General features: G+C 41.4%; 1 protein-coding gene across 3 annotated transcripts in view; it reads right to left on the bottom strand.

Moving 5' to 3' along the window:
* Positions 1-17,363, bottom strand: part of CPNE8 (copine 8) — a 990,278-nt gene that overhangs the window by 219,058 nt on the left and 753,857 nt on the right. For all 3 annotated transcript variants that reach the window (XM_086967237.1, XM_086967238.1, XM_086967242.1), the window contains one exon: positions 4,056-4,102. In XM_086967237.1, coding sequence (XP_086823363.1) covers positions 4,056-4,102 — 47 coding nt within the window. The remainder of the gene's footprint in view (positions 1-4,055; positions 4,103-17,363) is intronic.

The raw sequence follows: 17,363 nt of genomic DNA, 5'->3' as shown, positions 1-17,363 counted from the left end.
CTGGGTTCTTCCGGTAAGGAACGAGGTGATCCATTCAAGTGCTTTTCCTTGTATTCCGATGTTTCTGAGGCGTTGTAAAAGGGTGCTGTGGCAGACTGTGTCGAATGCTGCAGAGAGGTCGAGGAGGATGAGGGCGACTGTGTCTCCATTGTCCAGTAGAGTTCGAATGTCGTCTGTTGCTGCGATGAGGGCGGTCTCAGTGCTGTGTTTTGCTCGGAAGCCGGACTGTGAGGAGTCGAGGGATTTGTTGGTTTCGAGGAAGGCGGCGAGTTGGTTGTTGACAGCTTTCTCGATGACTTTGGCCGGGAATGGAAGGAGCGAAATGGGGCGGTAATTTTTGAGTTCGGTGGGGTCCGCTGTGGGTTTTTTCAGAAGGGCGGTGAGTTCAGCGTGTTTCCAGTCTTCCGGGAAGGAGGCGGAGTTGAAGGAGCAGTTGATGACGTCTCGGAGGTGCGGTGCTATGACGGAGTCTGCTTTGTTGAAGATGTGGTGAGGACATGGGTCTGTGGGGGATCCTGAGTGGATGGAATTCATCAGGCGGATTGTGTCCTCAGTGGAGATTGGGTTCCAGTCGTTAAGGGTGTTCACGGGGGGAGAATGTTCAGCAAATGGTTGGATGGGTTGGTCTCCGGGTTGGTTGTCGAAGCTGTTGAGGATGTCTGCAATCTTGTTGTGGAAGAATGAGGCTAGGGAGTCGCAGAGGGCTTGACAGTGTGTATCTTGACCTATATCCTTCCCTTGACACGACTACCTTGCAGTCCCACAGGTGTTTCCCAGTTATCAAAACCAGATTGAGATAGTCCCTGATAAAGTTAGAGGTATCAAACCTGGCTGTGTAGGGTTTTGCAGGAATCACAGATCCCTTGTGGACCAACACCACGTAGTTGATGTCGTTGTGTTTAAAATTGAAGGGGTTTGGGGGATGGAGTATTCTAACAGTGGTATCGTCGACAAAACCGATGATAATAAGTTTTGGGAAGTTGCGCCAAAAATACATTTTACTGTTGTGTTAATCTGGTACCAGTGGGAATGCTGAATACTTTCAAAGCTACTCTTTTAACTGTGTTCTTGAGTGTTGGATAGTTGTAAAGCATCAGCGTGAGCTAGTCTGATGCTTGGTGACAGTTTCAATCTGTTTACAAACAAGCTCGCGGACAGTATGTCCAGTTTATACTGTTCTGCATCCCCGCTGATGAGACAGAAAGAGTCCTTGTTGCAGTTAAGTTTGATCTTAAGCTCAATACCATTGACGAGCAGTTTATCTTGGAAGAAGAAGTCTAATATAAACGCCATAGTATGTCAAAAGGTCTACTGCCTGCGCCGAACCTAGCTCTTTTTATAAAACCTTTGTCACCGTCCAGCGCCTTGTTTTCAAACAGTGCCTATGTATCCTTGTAGAAGATCCCCACAGAAAGCTGTGGGTCAAGGGCATCGCTACAGTAATTTAGAATACTCTTGATGTAGACTCTGTAGGTGTACATGTATTACTCTGCGTGATGAGTCGATCGCCGAGGGTGATATCCACTTGAATAAACATGGTTGCGATGGGGTAAGCGATCATCGCCACTTGAGCGGCTGTGGCTATGATTGAACCATCCGCTTTTATGATTTTACATACAAGAGGCAGCAGCGTGTTGTTGGAACTTTCAGTCTGTTTTGAACAGCAAAAACAGTAGAAATTTACATCATTAACTTTTGAAGGCTGACCCTCTACCACAGCTCTTATGCTTTCTACATTTAAAAAAAGAAAGACACACAATTTGTTAATAAATTAAGTATAGGTGTATAAGGGATAAGATGTTAAGTGTCTATTTAACAATTTTACTAACCTCTGTATTTGCATGGGACTCAGTGCCTGCTCTGAAATTTTGAGAGTTGTAAGGGTCCATCGACCCATAACCGTCGTTGCAGCTAGCACACAGCTGTTGCATGACGACAGTGTCCAGACCAGCTTCCTCCAGAAACCCCAAATCTTAATAGACAGGTGAGTTAGGTGTAGCTATAGATTCTTCACCATCTTCCATGTCGATGAAATTGTTTCCAACATTTACTTAGTTAATGGAAGCTTTGCTGCCGCTGGTGGCACCTATAACCCCTTTGCTGCCAGGCCTTTCCCCCACTCCTGTGCCACACACTTTTTTGACTATTTGGGGTAGTTCGCTCTTCGGCCCCCATAACATTTTGTCCACATAAGGTACCCATCTCAAATTTGTGTCCGTTTCTTCCAACTCCCTGAGGATTCTAAAGGCACAAGGGGTTTATGGATTCCCCTGGAGGGGATTGAAAAAGTAGGCAAAATACAGCTAAATCTGGTTCTCTGGGGAAAAATAAAAATAAAGTGCTGCAGAATAAAGTGTCTTGTTTTTTCCCGGCAAATGGTATCAACAAAGGGTTTGTGGTGTTAAAATTACCATTTTCCCAGCTTTCGCCAACAGGCAGATTTTTTTTCACAAAATCAATATTTTCAACACAATTTTGCCATTCTACTGGGACATAGATTATTTTTCCTATTTTTTGTGCTTTTAACCTCCTTCCTTTTAGTGGTAGAAATAAGTGGGAAACCTATAATGGATACATGGAAAGCTATACATTTCTGAAAAGTATATACAATTCTTTATTCAGCTAGGGGTCATTTGTGTAAATTCTACAAAAATTCTTGACTTTCCATTTTGATGGTGAAAGGAGTATTTATGCTGCTACTTTGGGCCTACATTAAAAATGTTTCAAGGCTGATATGGCCAGCTACATAACATTTGCTCCGAAGCAAATCAATTATACCCCTTTGTGATGCAGCCTCTTGCCTGTAAATAAGACTATATAAATTAGTGGAAATAAGATTTAGAGGTGTACTACACTGGCACTATGGATGCGAAGATGGGTATGGGTTACACCTCTGCTTGTAATTCTTTCCATGGTTACTCGAGCTGTAGTTGCCTGTACTGGGGTTATTTGACACCTCTGTGAGTGCTAATGGATACCTATGACCTTGACAAAACACACAGGCTGAGTCTGGACAGACCTTATTTTTATTATAAGGGTTCTTGTACGCAGGTTGGTGGTGTGGCATGCAGCCCAGGCAATAAGGATCACAATGAGTTCAATAGATACATCTTCATTTTGGATAACTAAGGCATTTGCAATTTCATAGAGTTTCCTGTGTTATATCTGTTTTGGATTTTTCGAAAAGGGTACCTAAAAAGAATGTCCAACCTGGTTGGGATGCATTTTCCCATTGCAAAACAATCTTGATAATCTGGACACTGAAGTAACTTACTTCTCTGTTGCCAAACGCGAGGAATTTGAAAGCAGCAGCTATGGTTGATGCTTCCCAAACAACAGTGAGATTGTTCTTAAGTTCCATATCTCTTGGACTTGGGCTTTTACTGGCATGGGATGTGATATTTTTGTCTCACAGTACAGGGGAGCTATGTTATACATAGATCACGCTTTAGAAACAAACAGGTCTTATCTTGAAGTTTGCCTGCCATCTCGTACCATAGGGCTGTCTTGTGCTTTGGATAGCTTCGAGGACTTTACTTAGTTTACTGTTTGTTTATATGTGGGTTAGATGTGGTCTTTGGCTGAGCTAGATCTCAGTCCTGGAACTGGAACCATGAAGCTCACACACAGAAGCTTCATTTGAAGCTCTTTGTCCCAAGTGAGGGTGAGGGGAAGTCTTGGAGATAAAACGATCTAAAGCTTGAATCTTGATGACCATGACCATAGGCAGAATTAATTACTTGCAAAAATTATGCGGGGTACTAAAAAACAACCCAAAACGCCAGAAACTCATGGAAGAATGCAAAAGAAGGTTGCGTAAGTTCACTAAAAAGGTTAGCCACTTGTAACAGTATTGACTTGTCATTGAGCTATGAAAGCCACACAGCCAACAATAATGTTTGTTATTCATATATTAATACAAAAATCACGTTTCATTGCAGACACAGAAACATTTAAAACGTCCAGAGAGAACAGAGAAACAGCAATGAGCAACATAATTAGTTGTTTGCAAATCTACACTCCAAAGGTTTATATAGCCAAATTATCGTACTTACCGTTTGAAGCTGTGAAATCAATGGCTACTGTGAAGTTGATCTGGGTTCTGTTGAGAATCGAAAAAGCAGAAGGATTATAGTTAAATGCTCGGCTACTCTGTGGCTCACAGAATCAAGGAACAACAGAATAGCATTTTTGAAGCCCGTGTTTAACATCAGCCTTGGTAGTTAGTGTTTGTGACTGCATACTAGCATATCACACATTTAAATGGTGTGATTATGCTCCACTTCTTCATTTGTGTAGCAAAATGAATATTGAATTTTTTATAGAGACAAATTAGGAACACAATTCAATTATCAATTCACAATTTATTTATTTTGTTTTGGAACTCCTACAGAGGTCCACAAAAACACACTGACAAATTAAAATAAAAAGGCATTGCATACAGTACAAAATTCCTTCATTATACATTACTATAACATGATATCAAACGTAATATGAAATGTGCAAATAGTGCTATAATACGTGAAACAATCACATAACCGGCAAATAAAATTTCTTATATACACACTAAGTAATGTGCAAACGATGCAATGAATACATGGAACAATTAAATAGTCAACCAGTTGATATTAAATCGAAACCAGAGTACTACGTTTAGACAAGATTCTAATAAATAGGCAAGAATGTTCTAAAAAATTGGTAAATCTTAAAACAAACCATTTAATTCGGGGGTGACAAAACCAGAGAGTGTGCGTCCTGAGCAGAGTGAATATTAAATTTGATATATACTAGTTTTAAAAACTCTCGCCTTGCACTTTGCAGTTTAGAGCATACAAATAAGACATGGTTAAGATCTTGAATTTGTGACTGGCACAGTTCACAAATTCTCTTTTCTCTAGGTGTTTCATCCCAGATACCAGTGACGTCTCTTAAGGGCAGCAGGTTAAATCTCAGTAGGAGTATCAGCCTTCTAATCCCATGAGGGATATTCCAAGTTAAATAAGGCTGTGGTTTATTCCCCAATGTACTCCCACTGCCCGCCAGGTTACTGGGCCTTGATTTACTTAAAGCAATGTCTCTGGCTAAACTGATCGGAGATCTAAATTTCTTTAACACATTTTTCAGACCAGATTTAGACATTGGAGAAGCAGGAGTTAAACTAAGACCAAAACTGTCAATTGCACATAAAAAGGACCTAAAAAACGTGGATTGAGCTTTTAGATTGCAAAAGATTTCTATTCTCAGGGCAGCCCTAAGAGTACCCTCTTCCCCAAAGAGAGGAAAGTTAGGAACACCAATTTTACTGCCCGAACTTCACGGACCTCTTAAATAATAACAAAAATGCAGCAACATAACCCTTACAATATGTAATATGCTGCTAAATACCACATCGGGGTAAATTAGCACTACCTGTGTAATCTATGAGAACCGTATTGGAATTTTTATTTTAAAAGGCACCTAAAAATGTACAGCCTCGGAGCACACACACCCATCTCCAATAACAGTTAGTAATAGTTCACAAAACAGTTTCCATGGGCAACAAGATTTTATGGGACACCTGGGCAAGGTATCCTCCTTCAAATACAGAAACACAAGTTTTATTCTAAACGTATACAAATCTTTAAAAAAAAGAAACCTTACAAACTGACCCATTTCTTAATCAAGAGCTATCGCAAGATTTTTTCTGATCATAGTCGGTGACAGGCAAAGGAAAAACAATATTTTACATCACATTTTACGGTACGTTGTTAGAACTTGCACTAAATACTGTAAATATTAAAATAAAGGCCATATAGAAACGTTTAGGCAAGCTCAATATTTCTGTGGATCGTTAAGCTGTCCGCTTAGAATATATCAGAACAGCAGCTAAGCGCAACCTGGTCATCTGTTTGCATTTTCAGGGTAGTGCACCTTTTCATTTTCTTGAACAAAAGGTAAATTAATACAATACACCTTTCTAATGAAAAATGGGCACCAAAGGTCATGAAGCATGCATGCCCATGCTTCATGACTGGGCGTCTATAGTCATCTCAGAATCCATATTTTTTAATAGAAACAACTACAACATAGCCAGGGACACCTGCACATGCATTCTGGTGCATGTGGTTATATGCAATAACCAAAAATCATTGATAAAGCCAATAGCTCTGCCTTTTAGAGCTTTTAGAGCCAAAACCTATTGGCTTTGACAAAGCCTGTTGTTAAAAATAAATTCATTATTGCAAGAATATGCAACAAAAATACAGGAAAAAAAGAAAGCATGCCACTGCCTAAACGTGACAGCCATATACTGGCAATAAAAATGTAAATGAAAAGATAAATAAATAACCATCACATATAATTTTGATAAGTAAGAAAATGATTTGCTTACCTGTAGTTGTATTGCTCCAATATTGATATCTTTCATAGGTTCACATGCTTGAATCTTTCCCCATTGCCGAACTGGGGTCCCAGGGTACCATAACAAAACAGTATGGGCCCCATTAGGATGGTCGACAGACTTTGCCCGCCTGCCATCCCGACGTAAAAAGGGACCGCCGCCATAAAGGAGGTGGTACTGTGGGGGCCATTAGGATGCGCCCGTCACACTGGCGGGCGCATCCCGCATTTTTTACATTGCGGCAGGCGGTGCTGAAAGCACTGCCCGTCGCAATGCTGAAAATGCACATTGCGCACTTCAATGCACAATGTGGCAGGCACCGTGCGGTGCCTGCCACATTGTACAGAAAAGTTCAAGGGGGTACCGTAGGTACCCCCATGTGCACCCCTCACCCCCCGGAGTCGTCAAGACATTCCTGCATGCCTTTCTGTGGTGGCAACGCCGCCACGGAAAAGCATATTCCCGCCCACATCCTATTATGGATGGCGATTAACCTTTTTCCACCCGGTCAACTCGTTGACCGGGCGGAAAAGCGGCGGACGGTCTTTCCGTCCGCTACGGTCCCCCCACCATAGTAATATGGCGGGGGGAAATGAGTGGCGGGCGGGGAAGGATTTTGGGCGGATCGCCACTTCCCGCATGGCGGTGGCGATCAGCCCGACATCCTAATGGGGCCCTATTTATCATCATAGGTTATAATGGCAATGAACAATCACTTTAGTAACCTATCTATGTCCTTTTAAAAAAAGGACCAAACTCCACCCAATCAGGCAATAGCACCAACTATAATACTCCCAAAAGAGGCTCAATCACTCAGATTTTCAAAGCACAAGTGGGAAAAATAATCCATAGCTATAAGAAGAGCCTTTTTGGAGGAAGGTGGGTTGCATGTGAATCTATGAAATATAGCAATACTGGAAATCTACAGTTACTGATAAGTAACTCTATTTCCTCTCTAGTATCAGAACTTTTATAGATTCACATGCTTAAATCACAATAGCACAATGCTGTGATGGGCATCCTGTGATACCCATAGGTTGGGAATCACTACTATTGGAATTAAAATCCAGCGGGCGGCTTTTTACTCACGTTTGCGCTGTTTGTTGCATCTCCGCCTTGCGCCCCGCTTCCTGTTGGTGCTTTGTTGGTATTTGCATTTCGAGCACCAGAGCGTAGAGTCTGCCTCTGATCCAGGTGCATACAATCTAATTCCTGTGCCAGGGTGAATTTTCAAAACCCCAAGCGCTGTGCCCTTTGTTGATCATTGTCTGACTCACTGTCTATATTTGAGCTTAACTCCGAAAGTGATGAAGCCTCCGGAAGTTCATTATTGGCTGTTTACGATATTGCTGAGGTACTTGGTGTTAACTTCTTAGTTGCTTTTACACTGTCATACTTTTTCGCAAATGTGAATATTTGCCCATGTTCATAATCCAACCGGTCTTGCTGGAATTTATATGCCTTCCTTTTCTTTATGACTTCTTCTTCTCGGTGCAGATGCACTGTCATTTCCTCACAATGTTTAATAATATTGGGAAAGCTGGGTAACTTGTCTATTTCCATATTCAGTGCGTCGATTTGGCTCTGTAATGCCACCCGGTCACTCTCAAGGTATTTAACAAGGATTTCCACCAAACGCCGAGAGGACTCCAGGTTACATTAAGCCCATTCGGATAGCATGCAGGGGTCTGGGTTCTCATAAGATGGTGCGAGCACTATCCGCAGACCCCGCTGTATCCTTCTCACCTCCAAGTACCTGGTGAGCGAGCGGTGCTCCCACCACTTTGCCTGATCCGCTTTACTTGCCTTCTCCAGGTTTTTGAAGCGCTCCTTGATCTTTGGTTGCAAATCCGGTGGACTGCTGGATATCAAACTTTGTACACGTTCCCCGGCCGGGGAATCAACAAACTTGCTGGTAACTGCTTCCTCCCGATTCCTCATTGTGTCTGCGAACATGGTGTCAAATAATGGGCTTGTGAATATTACAATCAGATTTATAGCGCCGATAAATATTGCCGTCAATTTCTTGCACACTCCTTTACGGGACACTCAGCGGGGCTCCTGTCGCAGAGAGGTGGTAACGGCAAAGGACGGGTCCTCCGGTCAGCCGACCTCCGACCTCGACTCCATCATGACACTTCCCTGCTGCTTGTTGCACTTCCGCTGTCCCGGAGCAACCAAGGCTTCTCTTGTTAGGAGAGTAGAGGATTCTGAAGTGCTCAGAATCACTGCTTCCTGCCGTATGGCCCGCAATCAAAGGAGGGGTTTTTCTGGATTCGAGGAAGCAATCTCGAAGGATACTTGAAGCGGAGTCATCTCAAGGTAGGAATCCGTAGGATACAGACAAAGCGAACCCAATTGATGGTGCAATATTTGTATTTAATGCCCAACACCACTGCCGCCATAACGCGTTTCAGCCCGCATGGGGCCTTGATCACATGAGACAGTTGAGGGGGCGGATTAAACATTTAAAGTGCAAATGTGTGACGTATTTCCTGTGCATCAGCTGTGTTGTTCAATTACAGACATGGAAAAAATACTACTACATCACTGCCACATACTAGTCCTTATGTAAAGGATCAACAGAAATGTGAAATACATTCAATAAGTGCAAAATAGAGCATACATGATAAAATATATAATTAAACACCCAATATAATACTATTCAGCTTTACAAAAATTACATTGGTTGGTAAAACCATACTCATTTTGATGAAAAAATTGCACCTAAAAAAACGTTAAAACAATGTAAATCCTCTTATCTCATAAGATAGCAACATTATTCAAAATTCATATAAGTCTAAAATAGCACCAAGAATGTTCTCATGTACTTTTAAGATGCTTTTAGAAATATATATATCACACAATAAAATGTGCATTAATACAGAAGCAAACACATGTAACCAAAAAAAGCTCACCTATTGAAATAAGTGGCGTAGTACAGCCTGTCCGATTGCTGCATGACTGCACTGCCTCGATTCCAGGCAATAATGCTGCGTGAATGAATGCACACTCTTCCAAGTCGCAGCACAACATATTTTCCCCAGAGGCACTTCCGCAAGCAAAGCAGTTGAAGTGGAAACTGCCCAAATTAAGTGTGCTCTGGTTTTTGTTGTGAGCGGTTTGCCAGTCTTTGAGTAGCAAAACTGGATCGTGGCGAGATCCATAGAGCAATGGTTGCATTTGTGACTTTAGCACCCTCATGAGTATGTCCATATGAGACTAACAATTGGTCAGTTGTTCTAAGTTAGTCTGTGCGATGCAAGTAGAATATTAGACATCTTTTGATATCTAGCATATGGAGATATCCATCCATTGATGAAGTCGGATTAGGGAAGAAAGTCTGTAATATTATAGCTTAATTGAGGTGAAAATCCATAGGGAGCTTGAGAATGAATTTTGGATTAGTTCTGAGAACAACAGAATCACCCGTGAAGTGCAAAAAGGGTTCTTGAGTTTTGAAAGCCTTTATCTCACCTACCCTTCTGCAGAAGTGAGCGCCAGCAACAATTTGACAATCCATGTGAGAAATGTGAGGTCTGCTTTGTGTAGAGGTTCAAATGGAATGAGATAGAACTATGTTTAGGTGCCAGTCCAGGGGAGGAGCCCTTACTGAAGGAAAAACTCTGAACAATCCTATCATTAACTATTTGATGATTCTGCTTGAGGATAAAGAGAGTGAATGGCAAGAGCGTCTATATCTAGATATTGCAGTGAGATGTATCTTAATAGACACGTGCACAACCACGACTGAGCTAACAGGAGCAGATAAGGTAGCTCAAGTTATGCCTGTAGAGGATGCAGGTTCGATTTCTGGCACCATAAGCAGAAACGTTTCCATTTCACTTTTTATGCTTTTATCATGGCTTCTGCCCTTACCTTTTAGAGAAAGTCCTGAGGAATATTCAGATTTCTGAATTCATGTAATTCAGGGGACAAGCGCATAAGTGGAGAGATGTCGGGTCTGGATGAAGGAACTGGCCTTGTCTCAGCCAGAAAAGTGTTTGGGATGCTTGCAGGTGAATGAGGTTGGATTCCGATACTAGAAGAAGCTCCATTAACCAATGTTGTCAGGGCCACCTGGGGCCATCAGGAAGAAGCGACAGCGCTCCGCTTTTATTGTTTTGAGAACCTTCGGTATGAGAGGTATGGTGGAAAAGTGTATGCATAGATTCTGAATCATCTGATCAAAAAAACATTCTCCTGTGACCCTGGGTGTGGGTATCAACTTGCATACTACTGGCATTTGGTGTTCTTGCTTGTTGTGGAGAGATCGAATGCTTGTTTGCCCTAAAGAAAGAAGATCCTGTCCAGCACCAACTCATACAGCTCCCACTCGTGGCGACGGTCCTTGGTTCTGCTGAGCATGTCTGCTAAGAGATTGTTTGTTCTGGGAATGTGTTCGGCCCGCGGAGTTATCTTGTGAGTTGTCAGCCAGATATAGATTTCTTGAGCTTGCTTGGAAAGCATAAATGATCTTGTACCCCCTTGCTTGTTCATGTACTGCATGCTGGTGGTTTTATCTGTGCGAACCAGCACTGAAGACCCTGCTATCCTTGGTAGGAACGTTTGGAGAGTGAGATAGATGGCTTTGAATTCCAGGTGATTGATATGCATGCTCCTTTGGAGTGGAGTATACAATGTAGAAAGACGCCAATGCTGCCATTGATTGTTCACCACAAATTTAACATCTCACAATTGACTGAAACATAAAGTGAGGGGATCTGAATCTCTTGAATAAATCTTTAGTTTTATTAACTTTTTACTTCATTTAGATTTTTTGATCATTTTTTAAAACCAATTTATCAGTTCAACAAAACATATGACATACACGATATGAAAAACATTCTATACATTAAAACACTCCCCTTCCAACACTCACACATACACTCACTTGTGAATCACAGTCAAACACTCTCATGCACACTCTACATTACACCATTCATATTTACAATTGTTCAAAATCCACTGTTTACATATAATGCCATAGATTATAGTTCACGCCTATTTGTATATTTCACAAAAAGCTTATGTATTAGTTGACATTCTTATGGCATGGAAAACACAAGGTCTACGCGTTTCGAACTCTTCTCATTATCGAGTTCTCATCAGGACCACACACTGTGAAATGAAAAAGAGGAAGGGAGACCTAAGTTAGGTGTATATTTTCAACCATATTAGAAATTACTATGTGGCTCAACAGCCGCCTCTCCACCTCCTACCTCAATATAAGTGTAACAAATCAATTTGCAGAAGTCCTCTGGCCCACGGCGCGGGACAACCTAAACAACATTAACACATAAAGCTCAGCCGAGCTATATACAAATGCTCTGTGCATGATGTGTGTCTTCAAAACTCACAAAATCTTACTCACCGGTGTGTCTTGGTATTCACACCAGCTCTCTGTAATCGAATAATGAGATCTGGGTTAGATCAAATTATTGTTTATTCTTAGAGAGACCAACCTCGAAAACCGTTTTTTTTTTTAAACAAAAACCGTTCTTACCTAAGTGTTTCTTATTGTCCTATGATGTTGAAGGGGTGTAGTTATTTAATACTCTCCCTGTAATAACAAACAGGGGTCATAATTACTGCAATGAACTAAACAGGGTTAATTCTAAATACCCGTTATAAGTCCATGTGGTCTGTTGTTATAGTAGAATTACCTTAAAGGAGGAGAACCATTGTGGGGGGCCGGCCTGTAGTAACCGATGGTGTCCTGAAATGACAAAACATGTTTTGGTGTCATTCGGGTTGTTTGACACAATGTCCCGGATTATGGTCGGGTCATTCGTGCTCAGAGCTTTGAGCATCTAGTTCGCCATTTACCTTAGTTTTGGACTGACATCCTCGAACGCCGGCTTCTGGGGGTCTGCTCAATCGCGGTCACTCGTGCAGCTTGTTGTGCGCCCGAGTGCCGTATATTCACTACTTCCGGGTCGCCCCATCTTGGAGTGTACCATTATCTTTTTAATACATCAGATTCCTATTAAACCGTTCGATGTGTTATCAGGATCAATATTTCCAATATTGTTAAGATGTTTGTAAATTCCTGAATTTGCATTAATTCCTTTGTGTACAATTTTAGTGGCGGCGGCGCCATCTTGGAACAGGTTTGAAATGGAGTTCATTGATTGGTTTCTAAACACGGCTGAGGTATTAGGGACCTTGTAAATTGTCATGATAGTTGGTGATCTTTTCTTCATGCATATTACTGAGCATTATCCTGAAATCGTATTCTATAACCATCTTTAGTGTTTATATGAATGTCATGTAGCCACCTCTAAGATAGTTTATACATTTCGGAAATTTCATTTAATCCTTCAGTTGCCGAATTGAATTTAACAATCATCATTGCCTCATAACGTGATAACTTTGCTTCAATGTCTCCTCCTCTCTTATCCTGCTCAACCTTGGTTATCACAGTCCAACACAAATCAGTTTCCATATGGTTTTTTACATGCCAATGCTGCACCAATGGTGCATTCGGTACCTTCCGTTTTATTCTTGATTTATGTTGTTGGATTCTAGTTTTAATCTCCTGATTTCTCCAGCAATCACCCCCGCAGCCTAAAGGAAAACCTTCCCTGCAGACACTTTTTACGGATCCGTAGAAACTGCCAACAAAAAGATGAGTTCATGAAGCATTCAAAGAAATTGACAGCTAATCTGATAGAACGTGGATATCCGAAAAAACTACTCAAAAGATGTATGAATAGAGCGTGGTGGACACCACGGCAATGCCTTTTAGAGAAGAAGACCAAACAAGAAATGGACCGAATGGTATTAGTCAGCACATACTGCCCCAACTCGAATATGTTAAAAAGGCAATCAAAAGCAACTGGCATTTGATTAAAAACCTGAATGAGGAATTCTCAAAAGCTCCCTTATTTGCTTTTCGCAAAGAAGCAAGCATAGCAAATAAACTCATAAGAGCATCAATGCCTGTTAAAGAACAAGTCACTTTGAGAACTATGATTGGCCTACCACCAATCCAAGGCCATCGCAAATGTGGCAGCTGCAATTGTTGTGCGACCACAGAGGAAGGTATCATTTTTAAACATAAGGCAATCTCATGGAGACACGAAACATTCACCAATTGCAAGTCACGCTACGTCATCTATGGCATAACATGTCCGTGTGACTTATTGTATGTTGGGAAAACCAATCAGGAGATTAAAACTAGAATCCAACAACATAAATCAAGAATAAAACGGAAGGTACCGAATGCACCATTGGTGCAGCATTGGCAAGTAAAAAACCATATGGAAACTGATTTGCGTTGGACTGTAATAACCAAGGTTGAGCAGGATAAGAGAGGAGGAGACCTTGAAGCAAAGTTATCACGTTATGAGGCAATGATGATTGTTAAATTCAATTTGGAAACTGAAGGATTAAATGAAATTTCCGAAATGTATAAACTATCTTAGAGGTGGCTACATGACATTCATATAAACACTAAAGATGGTTATAGAATACGATTTCAGGATAATGCTCAGTAATATGTATGAAGAAAAGATCACCAACTATCATGACAACTTACAAGGCCCCTAATACCTCAGCCGTGTTTAGAAACCAATCAATGAACTCCATTTCAAACCTGTTCCAAGATGGCGCCGCCGCCACTAAAATTGTACACAAAGGAATTAATGCAAATTCAGGCATTTACAAACATCTTAACAATATTGGAAATATTGATCCTGATAACACATCGAACGGTTTAATAGGAATCTGATGTATTAAAAAGATAATGGTACACTCCAAGATGGTGCGACCCGGAAGTAGTGAATATACGGCACTCGGACGCACAACAAGCTGCACGAGTGACCGCGATTGAGCAAACCCCCAGGAGCCGGCGTTGGAGGATGTCAGTCCAAAACTAAGGTAAATGGCGAACTAGACGCTCAAAGCTCTGAGCACGAATGACCCGATACCATAATATGGGACAGCGTGTCAAACAACCCGAATGACACGAAAACATGTTTTGTCATTTCAGGACACCATCGGTTACTACAGGCCGGCTCCCCACAATGGTTCTCTTCCTTTAAGGTAATTCTACTATAACAACAGACCACATGGACTTATAACGGGTATTTAGAATTAACCCTGTTTAGTTCATTGCAGTAATTATGACTCCTGTTTGTTATTACAGGGAGAGTATTAAATAACTACACCCCTTCAACATCATAGGACAATAAGAAACCCTTAGGTAAGAACGGTTTTTGTTTAAAAAAAAAACGGTTTTCGAGGTTGGTCTCTCTAAGAATAAACAATAATTTGATCTAACCCAGATCTCATTATTCGATTACAGAGAGCTGGTGTGAATACCAAGACACACCGGTGAGTAAGATTTTGTGAGTTATGAAGACACACATCATGCACAGAGCATTTGTATATAGCTCGGCTGAGCTTTATGTTTTAATGTTGTTTAGGTTGTCCCGCGCCGTGGGCCAGAGGACTTCTGCAAATTGATTTGTTACACTTATATTGAGGTAAGAGGTGGAGAGGCGGCTGTTGAGCCACATAGTAATTTCTAATATGGTTGAAAATATACACCTAACTTAGGTCTCCCTTCCTCTTTTTCATTTCACAGTGTGTGGTCCTGATGAGAAGTCGATAATGAGAAGAGTTCGAAACGCGTAGACCTTGTGTTTTCCATGCCATAAGAATGTTAACTAATACATAAGCTTTTTGTGAAATATACAAATAGGCGTGAACTATAACCTATGGCATTATATGAAAACAGTGGATTTTGAACAATTGTAAATATGAATGGTGTAATGTAGAGTGTGCATGAGAGTGTTTGACTGTGATTCACAAGTGAGTGTATGTGTGAGTGTTGGAAGGGGAGTATTTTAATGTATAGAATGTTTTTCATATCTTGTATGTCATATGTTTTGTTGAACTGATAAATTGGTTTAAAAAAATGATCAAAAAATCTAAATGAAGTGAAAAGTTAATAAAACTAAAGATTTATTCAAGAGATTCAGATCCCCTCACTTTATGTTTCAGTCAATTGTGAGATGTTAAATTTGTGGTGAACAATCAATGGCAGCATTGGCGTCTTTCTACTTTGTATACATAAGGCTGTGGCTTGGCCTTGCTGCTTGGGAGTCCATACCCAGTGGTGTTTATTCGCCTTTGGAGTGGAGAGCACTTTCCTTGAATTTGCAGGTCCTGCAAATGACAACCCAAGCACTCTAGAGACCCATCCGTAGCTATTACAAAGTCAGATATTTGAGGCAAAAACATGAGGCCCTATGAAAGTTGGGAGGTCTGGGTCCACCAGGCTAGTGCTTCCATCATACCTGGTGTGATGTTCACAAGGTGCTCGTATGATCCTTTGTTTTTGTAGGCTCATTTTTAGGAGTGTGAGAGAGACTTCATGCCCAGAAGCGACTTGAACAGATGCACTGAAAGTGACGTTTTTCTGGACAGTTTGAGAGCCAGTTCCTTGAGCCTTTGTTGCCTATTCTGGGACAGAAAGACTTTGCCCTAGACAGTCTCGTAGACTGCATCTAGTAATGAGGAGTTGATGATTTCTGGTAATATACGGTGAGAACTAACTTGTGAAACAACTTTAGGCAAACCTCTTTGGCCTTGGACGTCTGAGAAGGCGCCAGTGCTTTTATTAACCAGTCGTATAAGTAGGGGAATACCTGATGAACGTCCTTCCTGAGAGAAGCTGCCTCAGGGGCTAGGTATTTGGTAAAAATGCACATAACTGATTCATTGTCAAATGGGAGGACTTTGAATTGGTAATGCGTGCCGGCTACAGAGAAGCACAGATATTTACGATGTTTGGGCATGTTAGGGGATGTGGAAGTATGCATCCTGTAAATCTAGAGTTGTCATGTGGATTGTGTGTTTTAGGAGACATAGGATGTCCTCCACGTCCAAAAGATAACATAAGGGAAGAGGAGATACCTTACAGGTTGAGGTATGTTAAGGTAATAGGAAAGTCTTTTCAACTTTTAGGTGACGTCTTCTCCAAGTCGATGGAAGTGGGTAGCAACAGCCGGAGTTGCAAAGTGATTTTCAGCGTCGTCAGTGTTATACTTGTCGGTAGGGTCTTCGCTAACGCTGTCATTGACAGAAGCGTTGGTGTAGCCGTTGACAGAGCCTTCATCAACTATATCTTCATTGACGAGATAGACGCTGATGCGGAGATGGAAGGTGCCATTGTTGCCATTGTTGACGAGACTGTGGTAACGGATGTCATCAACGATGTTGCTCTTAACAGTGAGGTTACAGTCTAATAGAGTTTTAGAGCAGTTTTACACTTCGTCATCGACGGTTCTAAAGAAAGCTTTGGAGGATGAGCTCCAGTTTTAGCAGATGGAGTACTGGCTCAGATATGGTAGTCTGAGGAGAATTGCCTTGTTTTCCCCTTCTTTGAGCTGTCCTTAGCAGACCCATGGTGGATTCTTCAAGGACCTTTCCGCCTTCTTCTGACATCCCCTGGTCATGGGATATTTCCCTCTAATGAGATCTTCTCTGACATGTGGCAGAGGTGTCACTATTCTCCTCAGAAGATACAGATTTCCGTGTCTTGGCTTTCTGGAGCCAAAGAAGAAGCCCCCCCTCCCTGTCCTTCAAGGTTTTGGTGAAAAAAGTACAGCAGACTTTACAGTCTTTTTCCTTGTGTTGAGGGTAGTGGCAGTACAGACATTCCTTTTGGGGATCATCGACATAAAGCCTTTTCTTTCTACATGTCCTGCAGAGAATGAAGAGCCCTTTTCTAGATGTCTAAGACATGGTAGAAGTAGCAGTAGTAGTTTCCAGAAACTGGTTTGAAGAAAACTGAGCAGAGCTCAGGGAGATTCCCTTCACACGAGGTGCTGTACAAAATATGAGCAATTCAGCCTCTTTTGGGAGTATTGTAGAGGGTGCTATCGCCTTATTGGCTGAAGTTTGTTCTTTTTTTTAAAAGAACATAGACAGACTATTAAAGAGATTGTTCATTTCCATTATAGCTATCATA

Source organism: Lissotriton vulgaris, chromosome 1_1 (assembly GCF_964263255.1).
Source record: "Lissotriton vulgaris chromosome 1_1, aLisVul1.2, whole genome shotgun sequence".
Classification (NCBI taxonomy): domain Eukaryota; kingdom Metazoa; phylum Chordata; class Amphibia; order Caudata; family Salamandridae; genus Lissotriton; species Lissotriton vulgaris.
Note: the sequence above shows the minus strand (reverse complement) of the source record. Positions and strands in the feature narration are given on the sequence as shown.